Here is a 19,693-nt window from a genome sequence, read left to right on the forward strand (position 1 = left end):
TAATACCATTAAATATTAAGTGTCTGTATAATACATTTTTATAAATTTTCAGGGCTTATTTTGCCTTTTCATTATACAAATACCTCATTAAAACGTCTACAAATGTGTAAAACTCATCAGAGATCATCGACCACTGACATTTCGAAATTTTTCGATACAGTTTTGACCAGTTTGGATCCGAATATTCCACCGAATAGGTAACATTTGCTTGTTTAACTCTTCAAAATTAAACTTTATTTATTTTTCAACACTGTCAAATACTACTACACATATTTTACTCTTCAAAATGTGTATTGGTCAATCTCAGGTAACTTTTTTTTAACTTTTTTAATTTTTTACAAGGGTTCTAAGCAGAAGATGGATGCATGTTTTCTCAATCCTTTAAAAATAAAAAAAATAATGTGCCGATAAAAATCATGTGCCGTTTAAAAAGCATGTTTAAAACCATGCCAATTAATTCCTTTGTTTTCCCTTCAAGAAAGTATATTCTAAAGAAATTGTTGACTATATGTTCAAATAAGCTAATTCATATTTGTGACTAAAAAAACACTATATGAAGACAAGGTGTACTGAAGCAGTTTATCAATTTTATTTATAATTTGATTTATTAAATAATTGTATAAAATTGATTAACCACACTTATCGTAAAATTAAGCATACGCCATTTATCTCATTAAACACATTCATTTTGTTATCATTTGCTATATCCAGCAAATTAAACAATCAGAAAACTGTATGTTCTGCAAGCTTCAAGGATCATTGGAGACTCCAAAAGACCATCAAATAACCAAATATAAGGAGTCCATATAATTATATTATATAATACATTTATACACACATAAAAAATAAAAAATAAACATTACAGAAAAAAACGTTACAGAATTCACAGTGTATAGTGTGTGTACAGAGCAACAACAAGATTGTTTTCATTTTAGACGAGTCAAACTGCGATACCGAACAAGACCACACAGAGACGCCAAAAAAACCCTCCTAAATCAACCCTTTTTTGCCTCCATAAACCTACGCTTACTATCACAACAACACACACATGACAAATCAAACATTATCCTTCCTGAGTGTGTGTGGAAACAACGCAAATGTACTGTGTGCCTGTACATGAATGCAGTGTGCGATCAGTGATCTAGAGCGCGCACACAGTTTGTTCTTTGTGCATCAACACTCTCATGTGCTTATAGTGTACGACACCTATACGCTCTTCAGAAACAGTGGCAAAATAAGACAGAGCTCGTGTTTTAAAGCAAAGCACACACTGGAATGAACAATTCATTAAAAGCGCAACGCGAGTCTCTATTCTCTCTAATGTAATCAGCCTGGTCTTCTTCACATTAGTGCTGTTTTGGACTGTTTGAATGAATTCGATTACTGGATCACTGAAAATGTTCCCAGAGATTAATGGCTTAAAATTGCCTGATCACAAACAGAGAAGCAGAATCGGGTTAAATAGTTGGATTTCCTCCTAACAGGGTTACTTGTGCTTGTAGATGCTCAGCCTGATTGTTTGTGATAAATTCCTGACTTCTAAGATCATCTAACTGCGTGACAAAAATGAGTAAATTAGTTAAAGAGTTAAGGAATTTAAATTAATCACATGCATTAACGCGTTAAAGGTGACAGTCACAGCCCTAATATATATATAGGCTTATATATTATTACATACATTGATTAAAAAGCAGGCAAAACTTCCTAATCATTGGTCTTTTCTGCCTTACATTCTGAAAAATAAAGGTTCTTTACTGTCATTTGTTGGCAGTTTAACATTCATTGAATCTTTCCATTCCATAAAAGGTTCTTTATAGTGGAAGAAAGTTCTTTTGATTTTTAAAATGTTCTTTACACTAAAAAAGATCTGTTCAAAAAACGGTTAGGCAACCAAAAATGGTTCTTCTATTGCATTGCTGCCAAAACCCACTTATTCCCACGGGGAATGTGTCTACCAAGTTTGTCATAGAAAAACAAAATGTCTCATTGTAATGTACAAGATAAGACACTCCTGAAACAGTCAAAATCACATTAGTGTTTTGAGTGTCAAATTGTTCAGTGTTTGGCTGTTTCTGCACCACCTTGACTGTGTGGAATTTCAGATGTAGTGAACAATGTATTGAGGTTTGATAGGTTTGTTCACAGCTTTCCCAGTACTGATGTTTGGTAACTGTAGCACCACAGATCATTTGAGTGTCACACTTCCTGTTGCTCCACAGACAATGTAATGCATTTCCAGCATGTGGACAGTGAATGGTTATCAGTAGTTCTGAGATTAGTGTATGCAGGAGTAACTCGGCTGAACACGCGTCTTCTGTAACCTACATGTGCTCAACACACAAGAATCCATTCCAACTTTCCAACACACGGGTCCATTTCTCACTTTCATAAAAGCAGAAATCTGGTGTTAAGCTCGATTGCTGATGATGTCACAGCGATTGATACTGGTGGGCATGTCTTATCTCATTAAACTGAACTCGTCGCCTGCTGCTCATTCCCTCCATCAAGATCATCTCGATTCAACAGCGGCGTCCCTGCAGTCGCTTCATTCACTCGGTTTCCTGTGGTACAATCATAGAAATTAAAAAAGAGAGAAAGAACCTGCTGCATATACATTTACATATGGATGATGTTACAGCAAAACAATCTCAAGAGTTCCTAAAGATGCTGAAAAATCCATTGTTTGAATCACCACAATATGAATCACTACAGATCGTTTTCCTTAAGACTTTTTTCATTTTCCTGTTAGTTTTAGAATTTACAAAAAGATTAACAGTGAATAAAGACTACATTTTGTGCTCTGTTCCTCACAAACAGTATCTTCAGAACTATTTTGTGGTGTTTTGACTGTTTTAGCTGTTGACAACCGTGTTCACTGAACATAAGCTGCTTCTTTTAGAGTTTGTTTTGTCATGATGACCAGCCGACTGTACATTTTGCCTTACTTAATGCGTGCAGAACAGACACTGAAGATTTTTTTTTTTTTCACTAAAAGCATAGTACATGCACAGTGTAAACAACAATGAGTTTAATCTGACAAATTAAACAGAAATTACTGCAAAACCTCCACTGACATGATCTCTGGATATGGGATCCAAAAGGCAGAGACCACTAGTTAAAGTGTTTTTTAAGTTCCTAAAACTTGAATTAAATATCCTAGATAATCTGGAACATGCAAACAGACAAGCAGTATGCATTATTGAAACACCGCCGACCAATCAGATTCAAGGACCAGAACTGTTGTATAAATCAATGTGTAGTTTTTATAATAAATTTTGTTCTCACCAGTGACAGACACATTGAATCTCCTGAATGTGGCCTGTTTGTTGTTGATGATCTGTAGTTTAAAATGTCCAGAGTCTGTGATTCTGATGTCTGTGATGGTCAGAGATCCAGTCGTCTCATCCAGCTGCAGTCTGTCTCTGAATCTCTCACCAATATCAGTTGCTCTTGAATCAGCTTTAACCACGAGACAGTTTTCAGGTCCAAACGTCCACAGTATCAGATCATCTCTCTGTATTTCAATATCAGTCATCAGAGGGACAGAATCTCCCTCCATCACTGGCACTGTCCTCACTTCATGTCAAACAACACACAGAAATACAAGAAAATAAATAAAGGAATAAAACAAGTTTGATTAAATTTGAATAGATTTTTTTTGGCTGTATCCACATCACATACATTTAAAAGTTAGTTAAGTAAAAAATATAATTAATTTATTAGGCTACAATGCAAAATGTCACCCTCTACAGTTATTTTTTATAGCGAGCTATGGACCTTGAACAGCTTTCATGGGGTAAATGTGCGTGACGTTCTCAAGCTGTTATATTGACTGTTGAAACACTGATTTGGCAATTACATGAGAACACGATTCATTTCAATAAGTTTTATTCAGACAGACCTTTTGATGTCTATTTATTTTTACCTTGTGCCCACACTGCAGCTTGAACTACAGGGATTTGTCACATCCCATTACAGAGCACCAAAGCCACATTTATTATTTGAAATAAATTACGTGATAAAAAGGACACAATTTAAAAGGTGACAAAGCTTTTTTTTTGCAATTATTGGATGAGAGGCACAATACAAATTATGTTTAGTGAGGTCTAGCTCACTAATCAACTGAAAACAGCATTCTAGTTAACTGTCTAAACTGTTCACTTAGACACATTGGAAGAGTTGATATACTTACCACTGACAGTAACAATGAATCTCTTGTATTTTGTTTTTATGATGCTTTTGCTGCTGCAGCCCCTTCTCCTGCTGCTGTTGCTGCTGCTGATCCTGAGTATATAGAGTCCAGAGTGAATGGTTCTGATGTTACTAATAGTGAGATCTCCAGTTGTCTCATCCAGCCTCAGTTTGCTTATGAATCTCCCATCAGTACCCGCCAATGTAGACGACCCTCTGGTTCCTCCAATGATTTCAGCAATGAGATTGTTTTCAGCATCATAGAACCACTCAATCGTATCATTACCAGGTATTTCAGTAAGACCAGTAAATAGAGTTGGAGAATATCCCTCCTTCATTGTCTTTTTCTTTTTTTCTCCTGTCACAGCAATGCATAGAAACAGAGAAGAATGTGTTCATGAGTGTGCAGGTGGAAATCTCAATTAATGTTCATTCATTCACACTAACCACACCACTATTTGAATTTCAAGTCTTCTATGTGAGGTACAGACTGAAAATGTGCTGATAATGCAACAAATCTCATTCTCTTTTGTTTTGCTATGACATCAACCAATGCCATTTAGTGTCAGGATGTTAAACTTGCCACAGCACATCAGAAGGGGAAATGACCTTTTTATTTTAAGGTGTCTTTGTTACACTGCAATTATACAGTACATTTATACTGAGTAAATTTAGTAACTACATGTTCTTACTATAGGGTTAGGATTAGTGTTTGGTTTGGTTTAAGGTTAGGTACAAGTAATTATGCATATTTAATAGTTATTACAATATGATGATGACATGCAGAACAAGCAAGATGTATCCTTGTTAAATTAAACTGAAATAAAATTCTGTGCTGACAAAAAATATTCAGACATTCATTGAATAACACAAATCTCACACATGTTCCTGCCCTCAAAATGAGCTGAATGAAGGACGCGAAACAAAGGCCTGTCCAAATACCCACACTTGTGGTCTTTGGTCCTAACCCTTTATCTACTTACACAACGTATTTCCAGAGTTTGGCCAAAAGTGTTAAAGTGGACATGAAGGCCGCAAGTATTTTAAGAATCTTGTTTACTCAAAGGGACACACTTAGGCTCAATCCCAATTCTATTTTATACCCCTTTGCCTAGCCCTACACTAACGCCTTCCTGTTCCCCTTGCCCCTTGAAAGAGAGTGGCAAGGTGTAGGGGTGAAAATATGCCCCTAAGAAATGGGACACCGCTACTACTCCATTACACGTCATCATATGTCATCATACACCACTTCTTTTATTAGTGTCCAGTAACATTTAACCAGTATGACCAGCAATGAAGTGCACATATCTAACAGAAATTAGGCGCGAGCACGTTTAACAGATTACTCACTCCCAATGTTGTTTTGTACTGTAGCCTATTTGGATTTAAGAAAACGGTGCTCGTTTTCAGTTTGAAAACATATGAGCTTTTGAGTTTCCTAAGACAATACAGAATGATACAGAACACACAAGACCTGGTGGAGCTGCTTTTCCATTGGGCCAAACTGTTCTCTTTGTTTATTAACCGTTCCATTCCATGCCAATCCGAGCTGGCCGGTATGGATATGGTTTAGTTTTCTACTGGGCTGCTGCAATAAAAAAGCTCTTTGCAATACAAACAAGTTGTTGCCTTGGTAACGCAAGAGTTTACAGATACGTGATGTAAATAGCGACTGCATTATGAAGAATGACCAGATATTTATTTTAACATTATTAGTTTGTGTTCACGTCACTCAAATAGCGTGTTTAGCAAGCTACCGAGAAACTGGCAGCAAGGCAACACACAAGTGATCAATCCAGAGTGGCAACATTACTACACGCTTTCTAGCAGCACGGTTATCGATGTATGCAGGGAAATTCCTCATACCCCTTCATTCGAAGTGTGGTCCAGAAAAATCTTTGTTTGAATTTGGCCCTTCCCCTTACCCCTACCACTCCAGCCAAAAGAGAATCGAGACACCCCTACCCCTTCACGTGAACATGCAAAACAAAGAGATAGGGGAAAGGGAAGGGCTAATGTGGTAGAAATTAATCACTGTGTGGTTGTGGTGCTTTATTTTCAAACTTTTTACAAACTACCTATAATCTCTGCACCAATTAAATGTCTAACACTTTACATTTAACAAACAAATTATATGTAACATCCAATACATTTTTACTTGCACTCGAAAGTGTTCCCAGACATGACGTGGAATTGGGGCATGTGATTTCCTGAAAGTGAGGATGCTCTTAGCCTCAAAGACCACTCTGAAGCGGTATTATAGTGTGCATTAAGTGTGCGTTAAGAACTCGTGCATGCACTCTCTAGTGGCCAAGACTGCAAGTGTGGGTGTGTGGAGTGGCCCAAAGGCTGCCTAATAAAAATCCTTCAAAATGAAATGGCCTTTGACGACTCTCGATGACATGGCAGCTAAGATATGCTGCCTTAAGCCCAATTTATACTTCTGCATTGAGTGTACGCCATATCTACGTCCTAGGCTGTGTGTTGCACGCATAGCCTACGACGTACCCTGACAAAAAATTTAACAACGCGTCAATTCTATGCGGACCGCAAGCGCTGTGATTTGTCTGCCAGAACCCCTCCCTCAGGGGTACACATGCTCCCTCTGCATGTGATATCTGAACATCGATGCGGACAAGGACGCAGAAGTATAAATGAAAAATGACTCGTAGCCCACGCAGAAGTATAAATCAGCCTTTACGAGGAAGCACCCATCAACTTTGAACAAAGGCACAAAACCACAGCCCTGCAGAGTTCTATCCCTACTCAAAACCACATACCTGTTGTTTCAAATTAGCCTGAAGTGTGAATTTAATTAGGGTTGCAGCTAAACTCCGCAAACCTGTGACCCCACATCCCCCTCCCCCAGCCGCCCAAAAAACCTGATTAAAGTAATACTTACCCTTTTGCTTTTTTAATTTAGATTTCCTTCTGATGTAGTAAATCAAAGCCAAAAGTACAGCCAGAAGCAGCAGAACAGGAACTATGACACCAACAGTTATTCCTGATTTCTCACCAGAAGATAGTTGTGGATCTGGGACAGCTATTAAGAGAGACAGTGAAGATGTCAGTTACTGTGATGATCTGAAATTACTTCAAATATATGCTAATCAGGGATTGAAATTAACAACATCAACCCCCCAACCCTGGGGGGTAGCGCTGTCAAATGTCACTTATGTTACTTATTATGTTCACTCACTCTGCTGGGGAAGTTTGTTCCATTTATAAACATTTTTTTATAATACTTGCCTGGGGTAACTAACACAAATGAAAAAAGGAAAGACCTACCAAGCAACGAATTAAGTTTTAATACCATTGGCAAACTGGGCGTGAGTGACAGACCACAGGTTTGTTTTGTTCCGCGTGATGTTTAATGTTATTTGAGCTGTATTGATCTGTCCACCTAAAATAAATTTTTGCCATTTTTGTATTTAAGCCCTCATGTTTGTTGTCTAGTATTGATGTTGTAACCTGCTGTTGTCAAGTCAAGTCACTATGGGGGTAGATTTTGCGTTATTCCAAACAAATAGATTGTTATCCACAAATAAATGTAAATAGATTCACAAAAATTTAATAAATTCACAAATAAATAGAATGAGATCCACAAATATATGCAGGAGTTTCACAAAAATGAATTAGATTCACAAATAAATACAATGGCATTTGTGAATTAAAAAAATATCCACACATATGTTTTTATGTCACAAACACAACTCTGCCTTGCATTCATTTGTCAATCGCTTCCTGTGCATTTGTGAATCGCTTCCTCTGCATTGGTGGATCTCTTCTTGCACATTTGTAAATCGCAGCACAGCTCGTGGATTTTGAAACATTTCTAGCGTCTACACTCACACAAATCCACAAATAGGTGGACTCCACCCACCGTCTACTTAAGCCAATCAGATAACGGCCATATTGTGCTGACTAGAGCCATAGAGCTCTCAATAGTTCTAAACAACTCCGCGCTGTCAATCTGTTTTAATGGGATTAAGCAGGATAGACAGCATTTTCACTGTATTTGCAGCGATTTCTGGCAAATATTAACACAATATGTGCATTGACTTCGATTAAGCTTTACAGTAGCATTTTATTCTGGGGAGAGATAAAGAAAAGACAATGTTAATCTTTTTTTTGTTTTGAGTGATCTGCTCATTTTATTTGGGTCACATGACAGTACAACATGATTTTACAGCGTTGAGTATTGTAGTCAATCACAGGCATTTCTGTTGAAAATAAAAACCAATCAATCACAGTGGTTCCCACACATAGACTAATTTCTTTTTAAAACGTTCAGCTTCATTTCCTTTCCCTGCTCTCCCTCCGTCTCTCTGTCACAAGTTTTAATACGAAATTCAAACAATAAATAGCGTTGTGGCACTAACGTGTAACAGTTAAAGCCAGAGCCGTTGAAAAACAGAGGTGCGACCTGCTCTCATCTCCCGGCGCTCCGCACGGTGACGTGGTTCACGGAGCTCTCATAAAAACGCTTTTGACAGAAAGATCTCAGATAATCTAAAAACTGTTGAAATGACAGATAGCATCTGGATATAGTAGCTGTTGCAGCGCTGTTCACGTTATCTAAATGAAGTTAGAGTCTAATTATACATTATATAACACTAAACATTAACTGTGCTTCATAAAATACATCTTCTATCAATATTCCTGAGAGGTTAACTAATGCCATGAAATCTCAAAATATGCAGTAATTTCGTCAATTTGCCAGGAGTGTGCTTGAGATAACCTACACTGAAATTAATGGGGTTCAATGCTGGAACTATTATTGGTCACTCCATGAAACGCTTTACTTATGCATTAAGTCTATGGGAGTGTTAACTCTGTTTTTCAACGGTTCTGGCCAAAACGTGATTGGTTGGAGCGAGAATGTGCTACGATTGGTCAGCACAATATGGCCGTTATCTGATTGGCTTAAGTAGACGGTGGGTGGAGTCCACCTATTTGTGGATTTGTGTGAGTGTAGAGGCTAGAAATGTTTCAAAATCCACGCGCTGTGCTGCGATTTACAAATGTGCAAGAAGAGATCCACCAATGCAGAGGAAGCGATTTTTTATTTGTGGATAACAATCTATTTGTTTGGAATAACGCAACAAATCTACCCCCATAAGTCACCTTTGTTTTCTGTTTGGAATTTGGAAATAAAACTGCACTTGGGTTCAGCAACTTGCCTCCAGTGGATCAAATGTTACAGAATACTAGACCTGTAACCATGAGCCCAGCAGTTACTCTGCTTTGTCTACGCCAGGGGAATCGGGCCATTGAGGATTACGTGGGAGACTTTTGTGAACTAAGCCATGTGATGGAATTTAATGATGTTGCCCTCAAGGGCATGTTTCTTAATAGCCTCAATTACTTTTTAAGTAACCTGATGCCTGAGAGCAATGGCCCATGCACTCTGGAAGCATATATTGACTTTGCACTTGTGTTGAGCTTTTCCTCATTTACTATGGGAACTTTGGAGGAATCCCACAGTACCCTCCCATACAAGCTAGTCCAGCGACCACCTCTCCTGCTCACATCCAGGTCCACGTCCAGAGCCAATCCACGTCTCCAGCCTCAGACCAGTGTTCAGAGAGGGCTCCAGCCCCAGACCAGCGTCCAGAGATGGTTCCAGGTGGTTGCAATGACCCCATAGTCCCACCCAATAAACTTTTTTTTTGTGGCGGGGCAGTGGGTACCTTGTGAAGGCCTCAAAGGCCGCACCTCTGTGGTCCCATGAACTGCTCAAGCCGTCATGGCTCCCTGAGCCACTTCATGGCCCAGGTCTGCCCATGCTCCCATGCCTGTTTAAGCTGTGCCAGGGTCTGTGTCCAGTGCCCCTGGATGGGCCTGGCCTGCCATCCGTCCCCCAAGTCCGCCCCCCTAGACTTTGGTGGGTGTTTTGTTTGGGCGTCTATATAGATATTGTCACAGGGTGTTTTGGTGTTTCATGTTTTTAAGTTTTTGCTATGTTTCTTAATTTGCGATGTTAATTGTATTGTTTCCTGGTTTGTCATGTGACTCCCATGCCCTCATGTGTTCTTGTGTCATGTTGTCATTGGTTAATCATTTTTCACAGGTGTCCCTTGTCTTGACATCAGTCATTGTGTATTTAAGCCCTCATGTTTGTCATGGTCATTGTCTAGTATTGATGTTGTAACCTGCTGTAGGTAAGTTTGTTATAGTCAAGTTTAATTTAGTCAAGCCAAGTCTTTTCTTTATTGTTTTGCCAAGCCATGTCCTTGTTTTCTATTTGAAATTTGGAAATAAAACTGCACTTGGGTACAGCAACTTGCCTCCAGTTGATTGTATGTTACGGATATTTACCCTCTCTATTGTTTTCTTTTCCTTTTCTCTCTCATTTTTCAATTTCTATTGGATTGTGAAGCATGTGACGTTCTTCTGATGTAAAATGGAAGTCACCCTTGTAGGTTTGCAGTGTGTATGTTCACTACTCTACTAATGTGTGTGCACTAACTTGGATGGTTTAAATGCAGAGGACAAATTCTGAGTATGGGCTACCATACTTTACCGTCACGTCCCTTTAATTTAAATGTTTTAACTGTAATTTACATGCTATTTGTTGATAAAGCGTTTAAACGCGCATGCCCTTTTTTAAAAATCTTGTTGAAAATGGCCAGTAGAAGTTCTGAATGGCTGGCAACTTAATTTAGTAGCCAAATTGGCAGGTGAGTGAAAAAGTTAATTTCAAACCCTGATGCTAATAATACATTTCATTACATTGAAAGACTTGCACATTCAGTAGCTCAGAGTTACTCACCAGTGACAGAAAGAAGGAATTGCTGTGAGCTCTCAATGCCTCTGATCTGTAGTTCATAAAGTCCAGAGTCTGTGGTTCTGGTGTTTGTGATGATCAGAGATCCAGTTTTATCCAGCTTCAGTCGATCTCTGAATCTCTCATCAGCATCGTTTAATGAGGTCTCGTTAGTTTCAACATCCATTTTAGCCAGGAGGGTGCCTTTATCTCCAAACCTCCACAGCATCAGAGCATCTTTGTGCATTTCAGCATCAGTCTGTAGAGTGACCGACTCTCCCTCTGTCACTGACAATGACTTCACTCCATCCGTCTCCCCAACCACACCTGCAAAACAAGCAGAACGTTAATGAAAAAGTGTTTCAGAAATTTTTAACAAGTTAGTCCCATTATGAAATCCTGCTTGTGCGGTGCAAAATCTGGATAATAAAAATAATAAACCTTATTTGTGCTTAGGTATTTTTAAGCCCCAGATTGTCAGGCTCGGAACCGTCCGAGCAAACGAACAGACTAAGAAAACTATTTAAATTGCTGTTTTAATAATAAAAAATTCAAAATAAAATACTATGGTATAATTTTATGTTTGAAACCTTTCATATAAACAAATGTTAGTTTTAAAGCTGTTGAGATAATTGAAGAACTTTTTTTCCAGTAATTTGTATATTCTCAAATGTCAGGGTGGAAAACTGCGAACATGGCTCTTTTATGAATTGACAAGGTAATAACAGCAAGTATGATAATGCAGCATCCAGAGGAGCACAATTGATCCTTGTTGTGGCAAAGTGAAAAGATTTGTAGATCTCTCTCAAATACTGATAAAATCAGCTGCTTTAAAGTATGGGTAGGTTTGTACACTTTCCATGCCAGGTAGTACAACCAATGTCATAAACTTCTTTGTTGTATTTAAAACTTCTATGTATGAACTAGCATAGGCAAAAGCTGACACAGACATCCAAATATAGAAGCCGGTTCAATGTACGATTAGTTGCAAAAGTCAGGTAGCAAACCAGGAAGTCAGATGGTGTAACTGAAATGAATGTCCCCATGACATAAAAATTAAAATTTTATCACTGTTCTAAGATAAGTTAAAGATGCTTACCACTTTTAAATATTTTCATGATAATTTTAAATGCCACTCTCGTATAAAGAAAAAGAAAATTGGTCACACTTTAGTGTCTTTAACTACTATGTACTTGTCAGCAATGTTGAATTAAAACACTTTGACATTTTAAATTCAAAGAAAGATTTAAAATACCTTTTTTGAATTGACCCACATGTGTTTGACATTCAAAACCTGAATAATCATAAATACTAACCCAGGGTAAATATAAATAGTGTGAAACATGGAAAAAAAGACCAAATTATTAACACACGATAATTTTTATATTGATAGACTTGAGATACTCACCACTGACAGCAACATTAAATATCTTTGTCGTAGTCTTTTCTCTAGAGATAGTGAGTTTATATTGTCCTGAGTGTTTGATTCTGGTGTTTATGATGGTCAGAGATCCAGTCTTTTGGTCCACCTGTAATCTACCTCTGAATCCCATTTCATCGGTTACAAAAAATGAGGTAAAGTCATCCCTTCTTGTTATTTGAGATATGAGAGAGTCTTTAGGTCCAAACATCCACAGTATAGTATCGGCATTCAGTACTTCAGTAAGATCAGTGTGCAGAGTAACAGAATCTCCTTCCATCACTGTCACTGGCTCAAATTCAGTTTCATCTGTCTCTGTACCAGACACACCTGGAGAACAAACAAAAATAGTTTTAATTTTTTTACAGATTCCACTGAAATCATTGTGTGAGCTGCTGAAGAGACAGACTTCAAAATTAAAATGTCCTGATATTTTACTCACGCCATCTCATCCAAGGTGTTTGTATCTTTCTTTCTTCCTTCAGTCGAAAATAAAAAAAAGCATTTTGAGGAAAACATTCCAGAATTTTTCTTCACATAATGGACTTCAATGGCAACCAAACGGTTTGAAGGTCCAAATCAATGCAGTCAGGGCCGGCCCGTGGCATAGGCGGAATAGGCAAATGCTAGGGGCGCCACTCATCCATAAGGGCGCCAAAATGTATTACTGATACTATTTTATTAATATTAATTTCGAAATATTACCAAGTAAAGCGCAAAAAAACTTAACTAAGTCCCCTGCCTCTTCCCGGTCCGCCTCATCAATCTCCCCCCGCCGATACTTGAAGTGCGTCAGAAATACAACGCACGATCAGTTTATCGTTAGGAGAATTTGTTGTGCCGCGTCGCCTCTCGCCGCATCCAACGCAGACAGGATTGCTTTCATTTTTTAAGGTGCTTGGCCGCTCGCGCCAGGTGTTGACACGGTGTAAGTTGCCTGAATATTTATGACGGATGGCCGAATTGAAGTGTCTAAAAAGACAGAAGCCCTCTGATGCAGGGAAGATAAGGGATACACTGCTCTTCTTACTTAGTATTTGTGTTTTGTTTATCTAAAAATTCTTAAATCAAGGTGCATTTACTAGATAAGTAAAATGACAGAAGATATTTTTCTTGTTTACTTGAAAATAAAATAAAAATGAAGTGAGTTTTTGCTTAAAACAAGCAAAATTATCTGCCAATGGAGTGAGAAAAATATTCTTGTTCCTTATTGAAATCTTGTTTCTGTCCCAAACAGAAATAAGATTATTTTTCTCACCCCATTGGCAGATAATTTAGCTTGTTTTAAGCAAAAACTCACTTCATTTTTATTTTATTTTCAAGTAAACAAGAAAAATGTCTTCTGTCATTTTACTTATCTAGTAAATGCACCTTGATTTAAGAATTTTTTGATATTTGGACTGGAAACATTAAAAATATTCTTGTTTAAATAAGAAGAGCATTTTTTTGCCGTGTAAAGACAGAAGTAAAGTGATGTAGGTAAATTAATGAACAGTTTATTTAATTGCATAGTAGTAAAATACTAATGTTTGCTAATTAATTCCAGTTATTTTTACCTTAAACTTTATGCAAGCAGCTGTTCTGGGTTCTCCAGAGGCCACAGCCAGTGTGATTTTGTAAAAAAATAAATAATATAAAAATATTAAACGCATGTAATATCACCTTTTTAATAGCCTAATGTTTTAACTCTGCAGTTGTGCAGTTTTAAGGGGGTGTATATCAATTTTAAAATGTATTTGCCCAAATTAGTAATTATATTTATATACAGGTTTATTTAAAATAGCAATATTTTATGTAAAATTCACATTAAATATCTAAATTTCGGTTTAATTCCTGGTGAAAACATGAATGCTCATAGTTTAGTGGAATATTGCTGCCATCTACTGGAATACAAATACTTTTGCTAGTTCTCAATAAATAGTTTGTACATGAATGTTAGATGCACTCCTGCTCTTTGTGTTTAGGCTGTAATGTGGCATAGGTGCAATTTTTGTATAGTTTGACTATCATCAGCCTTTAAAAAAAATAAATAAAAAAAATAATATCATGAACATAATGACGGGGTAGAATGGACTGGACATCATATAAAACAACAACAATAAATATAAAAATAAAACATCAATGCATTACAAAAATAAAACAGTACGAGTGTTTCCAAAGACTGATAACATGTAGTGCTAAACCTTGACACAAGGGGCACCAAGTAAAATCTTGCCTAGGGCAGCAAATTGGTCAGGGCCGGCCCTGAATGCAGTATAATCAGTGGCGCCGCAGAGCAGCACAAGATAGAATAGAAAACTTTATTGTCATTGTACAGCTGTACAATGAAATGTTGTCTTTTTATTTAGAAAATGGCAGATGGTTTGGCTAGATAAGACCCTATTCCTCGTCTGGGATCGTGCAGAGCCTCTGAAGCTCTTCCTTTGAAACTGCATTTATTTGGACCTTCAACATTTTGGTTGCCATTGAAGTCCATTATGTGGAGAAAAATCCAGGAATGTTCTCCTCAAAAAACTTAATTTCTTTTTGACTGAAGAAAGATAGACATGAACATCTTGGATGAGATGGGGTGAGTAAATTATTTGAAATTTTAATTTTGAAGTGAACTAATCCTTTAAGAGTTTACGCAACATACCCCTATGCAAAGAAAATATATTTCCTTATATATTTATGATCAATATATTAACTGATTTAATGGTATATTAGAAAACACACAAAATAATTTATTGTATAAATAGATTACAATATATTGAATAATACATAAGGAAGTGCCGCTTTTCATATAATGAAAAATAAGTGACAATATACACTCACCTAAAGGATTATTAGGAACACCTGTTCAATTTCTCATTAAAGCAATTATCTAATCAACCAATCACATGGCAGTTGCTTCAATACATTTAGGGGTGTGGTCCTGGTCAAGACAATCTCCTGAACTCCAAACTGAATGTCAGAATGGGAAAGAAAGGTGATTTAAGCAATTTTGAGCGTGGCATGGTTGTTGGTTCCAGACGGGCCGGTCTGAGTATTTTACAATCTGCTCAGTTACTGGGATTTTCACGCACAACCATTTCTAGGGTTTACAAAGAATGGTGTGAAAAGGGAAAAACATCCAGTATGTGGCAGTCCTGTGGGCAAAAATGCCTTGTTGATGCTAGAGGTCAGAAGAGAATGGGCTTACTGATTCAAGCTGATAGAAGAGCAACTTTGACTGAAATAACCACTCGTTACAACCGAGGTATGCAGCAAAGCATTTGTGAAGCCACAACACTCACAACCTTGAGGCGGATGGGCTACAACAGCAGAAGACCCCACCGGGTACCACTCATCTCCACTACAAATAGGATAAAGAGGCTACAATTTGCACAAGCTCACCAAAATTGGACAGTTGAAGACTGGAAAAATGTTGCCTGGTCTGATGAGTCTCAATTTCTGTTGAGACATTCAGATTGTAGAGTCAGAATTTGGTGTAAACAGAATGAGAACATGGATCCATCATGCCTTGTTACCACTGTGCAGGATGGTGGGGGTTGTATAATGGTGTGGGGGATGTTTTCTTGGCACAGTTTAGGCCCCTTAGTGCCAATTGAGCATCGTTTAAATGCCATGGCCTACCTGAGCATTGTTTCTGACCATGTCCATCCCTTTATGACCACCATGTACCCATCCTCTGATGGCTACTTCCAGCAGGATAATGCACCATGTCACAAAGCTCGAATCATTTCAAATTGGTTTCTTGAACATGACAATGAGTTCACTGTACTAAAATGGCCCCCACAGTCACCAGATCTCAACCCAGTAGAGCATCTTTGGGATGTGGTGGAACGGGAGCTTCGTGCCCTGGATGTGCATCCCACAAATCTCCATCAACTGCAAGATGCTATCCTATCAATATGGGCCAACATTTCTAAAGAATGCTTTCAGCACCTTGTTGAATCAATGCCACGTAGAATTAAGGCAGTTCTGAAGGTCAAACACAGTATTAGTATGGTGTTCCTAATAATCCTTTAGGTGAGTGTATTTACGCATATATAATAATAAATGTAATTCTAATTTTATATTCAGTAACATAGATGTGCATGTAATAAGATGTAGTGCTGCATTTGTATACATTTATTAAACACATATTTACTCATGCAGCATATATACAAAAATATACTAATATACTATAATAATAATAATAATATATTTCTTATGATATATGTTTCATATTTTCATATATAGCTAGTTAACAATACATAAGCATACCTACATGTACAGAAGTATTTAGCACAGAGACTATAATTCTGTTGAAGAGAGCACAGCCAATTCCTTTTAAATAAAGTAACATATTTTCACAGTGTGTCACATTTTGTTCTTGTTCATGTTACATATTCTTATTTTGTCATGTTCACTGTCATGTTTCTTGGTTGTCATGTGTCTTTGTCTGGTATTGATGTGGTTTTTGCCAGGTGGCTTTTTTAATTATATGATGTCATTACGTTGCTGTTTTGACGCCAGCCAATCGCTGCATTGCTGATCCTGGTTTCGAGTATCGATGCATCTGTCCTCTTCAGGGAACACAAGAACGCACAGTGATCTTAGATCATTTAATCCAGATATTTAAATCCAATCCGCAAATTCGTTTGAAGAAACAAATTAGCCAGACATCAGTTATCATAATTAAGAGATCTGGGATCTGTCAAATCATCTCAGATGTATTAAGCGAGATACGAAGAACGGACCCCTGTTCTGATGACGCATGAGGTGCAACTATGGCGGCTGAGAAGGCCATTCTTTTTCGGAGCCTGATGAAATCGAATACGTGTTTAATACTGCAAAATACATGCAATCACTGCCCTTATTGCTGTCCAGAATAAATGACAACATCCCAATCCCATTTAATGAACCTTTTTTATCTCCTGGTAATCAATTCTAATTGTATTGTATTTTATTTTATTTCTAGTTCTTACTTTTTTAATAGCTTGTATTTTCTTTCAAATTTTTATGTAAAGCACTTAATTACCATATATGAAATTTGCCTTGCAATGAAGCTAAAAATATAAATAAATGCATCATCATGTTGATACTGTATAATATTTATTTACGACAATCATGTCTTCTAATATCGTCAATTGTATACATAGGCCTACTGAGCTGCAGCGGACACATTTGTAAACAACTTTACTTGCACCCATAGTGTGAACTGTCCCAGATAGCATGTAGTAATCGGCCCGAGCTCGGCTGCCCCGCGGCGCCTGCGGCTCTGACTCGGCATCGGCGTGTGTTTACCGGGCCGATTCTGGCCCGCAGCTCGCTCTGGCACATGCAGTTTTGTTACGGCTGTAAAGCACTGGCCCGATTGCTGTTCACTGTAACTGGCCCGATTCTGGCTATAGAGATCTGGGCCACTTCTGTCAATGACTCGGCTTATGTTCAATCACTGATGGTTACATAATGTCTTCCTTTCGGTTTCGATATAGATCACGAATCTTAGTCATTCCTACGTTTATTGATTAGTTTAGTGCATCTTCAACGATATAGCCCGAGTGTATTTTGCTATCTGGGGTCTCTTTAATACCGCGTGGTTTATATACATGTTGCTGTTGATTGGGCTGACATTTTGGACACACCACCAAAAGAGATAAAACGCATCTCAAACGCATGTTTTTTTTTTTTTTTTTTACAAAAAAACAGCAAAATACAAAACTCTCCTAGGGGAAAGAGAATATACACATACATGTAATTACAAATGTTGTCAAAAACAAAATGTAATAACTAAACAGAAAACAACAACAACAACAAAACAAAAAAGGGGCTATTTAAAAACATTCAAGTCAATGGCAAAAGGCTAAATAATAATTTTAACATTTGGAGCGGCACACACAAAGGGAGATTATTCACAACAAGTTTCCTAGATATGTCACTACACATTTAGCCTATATGGCAATTTTAGTTGATTTCATCTTTTTCAGTGACATCTCAAACCTGTTGCACACCGTTTCCATGACGTTCAACCGGAAACCGTAGCAAAGGTTGCGCACTGGTTTGAGATTTGAACGTGCCCCTGATGAAACATTTAAAGTTTAGCCATACCACGTGACATGGGTGTTTCGAATCACAGTTCGGAGCAGTGTTTCAAAACATCATCTGCGCTTCGGGATCTCGGCAAAGCGCCGAAATGTCAGTTTCGCGTCAGCCAATATGCTACGCACTGTAAAGCCCTAGGGTGGATTAGTGGTGTGGGTTCCACCCCATAAAGTGCGTATCATATGCTCAAATTGCAAGATAAATACAATACGTGCTAGATACGTGCTTTCATCTCTGTTAGATTTATTGATAGCACCGCTCAACTGGGTATATGCGTATTATTCTAAACTATATCGTTGAAGATGCACTAAACTAATCAATAAACGTAGGAATGACTAAGATTCGTGATCTATATCGAAACCGAAAGGAAGACAGCGGTTCAAAACTTACCGTAGATTAATAACAAAAAGAGAAAGAGCGATAGCATATTCCGCGTGTTTTTGTAGAGCTGTGAAGATTTGAAGATTGTTTTTGTAGAGCTGGATTCAATAAAGATGAATAATTCTGTTATTTAAGAATCTCGCTGTGTTCGTCGTCCTAGAACCACGCCCAAGCACAAACAAAACAGACTGCAATTTGCTTGTTCATTACAACCCCCTGCTCCGTCATCAAACAGAGGCACGAGTTTGATTTTATGTATGACATAACATTACTGTAAAAGAAGTAAAGCTCAGCCCATTGTCATAGTTTTCATTTATCTGTTGCAACACAATCACATAACACTTCTTAATTTACGTTTCCATTGTATGGTTTTATTCAATTTATCCTACAATATTCCCCCCAAAACGTTTATTTTAAGCGGTAAGAAAATGTATTCAGTGTCAACAACTTGTCTTGACATCCGCTTTTCAACCTGCTGTGGTAACGCCTATAGCTAGCGACCCTTGGGCATTTGGTGATGCTGACTTTTTTAGAGGGGTTTGCTGCGTGATTAGAGTGGTTGACAAAACAAAGGAATATGGTTAACGCTTTTATTTTCTTTGTGAGCTTGTGGCATCTGGTTGGTAAGTTATGAATGCTTTTCATTAGAGGTTCTCATAAAAAAAATATTAATATCGTATCCTTTAATATTTGGTTGACACATTTGGGTGAAAAAAAGTTAAAAACAAATTTAAAAAAAATCTCAAATGTAAGTCATGGAACTCACTGGGTTATATTCTACCAACTCTTATATTTCCATATGTATATATATAGCCTATAGATATATATAATGTTGCATTTTTTATTAATTTAATGTTGCACTT

The 19,693-nt window shown here is 37.5% G+C and overlaps 1 protein-coding gene across 2 annotated transcripts; it reads right to left on the reverse strand.

Moving 5' to 3' along the window:
* Window positions 1-568: 568 nt before the first annotated feature.
* LOC307120343 (uncharacterized protein) lies at window positions 569-19,048 on the reverse strand. Of its 2 annotated transcripts, XM_079807347.1 has the most exons (7): window positions 18,840-19,048; window positions 12,369-12,710; window positions 10,967-11,287; window positions 7,094-7,234; window positions 4,193-4,549; window positions 3,286-3,576; window positions 569-2,561 (listed from the first exon to the last, which is right to left on the reverse strand). In XM_079807347.1, the coding sequence occupies exons 1-7, from the start codon at window positions 18,874-18,876 to the stop codon at window positions 2,467-2,469; spliced, it is 1,584 nt and encodes a 527-aa protein (XP_079663473.1). In that variant the 5' UTR covers window positions 18,877-19,048; the 3' UTR covers window positions 569-2,466. The 2 variants fall into 2 exon arrangements, with proteins under 2 accessions (XP_079663473.1, XP_079663474.1); XM_079807348.1 differs by lacking the exon at window positions 12,369-12,710 and having other exon boundaries at window positions 18,840-18,947.
* Window positions 19,049-19,693: the final 645 nt, after the last annotated feature.

This window comes from Gobio gobio (assembly GCF_949357685.1).
Source record: "Gobio gobio genome assembly, chromosome: 24".
Taxonomy (NCBI): Eukaryota; Metazoa; Chordata; class Actinopteri; order Cypriniformes; family Gobionidae; genus Gobio; species Gobio gobio.

Bases quoted from the DNA above. Each gene is read 5' to 3' on its own strand.
- LOC307120343 (XM_079807347.1), bottom strand. From the start codon at position 18,876: ATGCTATCGCTCTTTCTCTTTTTGTTATTAATCTACG. The intron at 11,288-12,368 runs GTGAGTATCTCA...CTTGTTTTGCAG, and splicing joins ATTTAATGTTGCTGTCAGTG to GTGTGGTTGGGGAGACGGAT. The intron at 4,550-7,093 runs GTAAGTATTACT...TTGCTGTGACAG, and splicing joins TAAATTAAAAAAGCAAAAGG to GAGAAAAAAAGAAAAAGACA.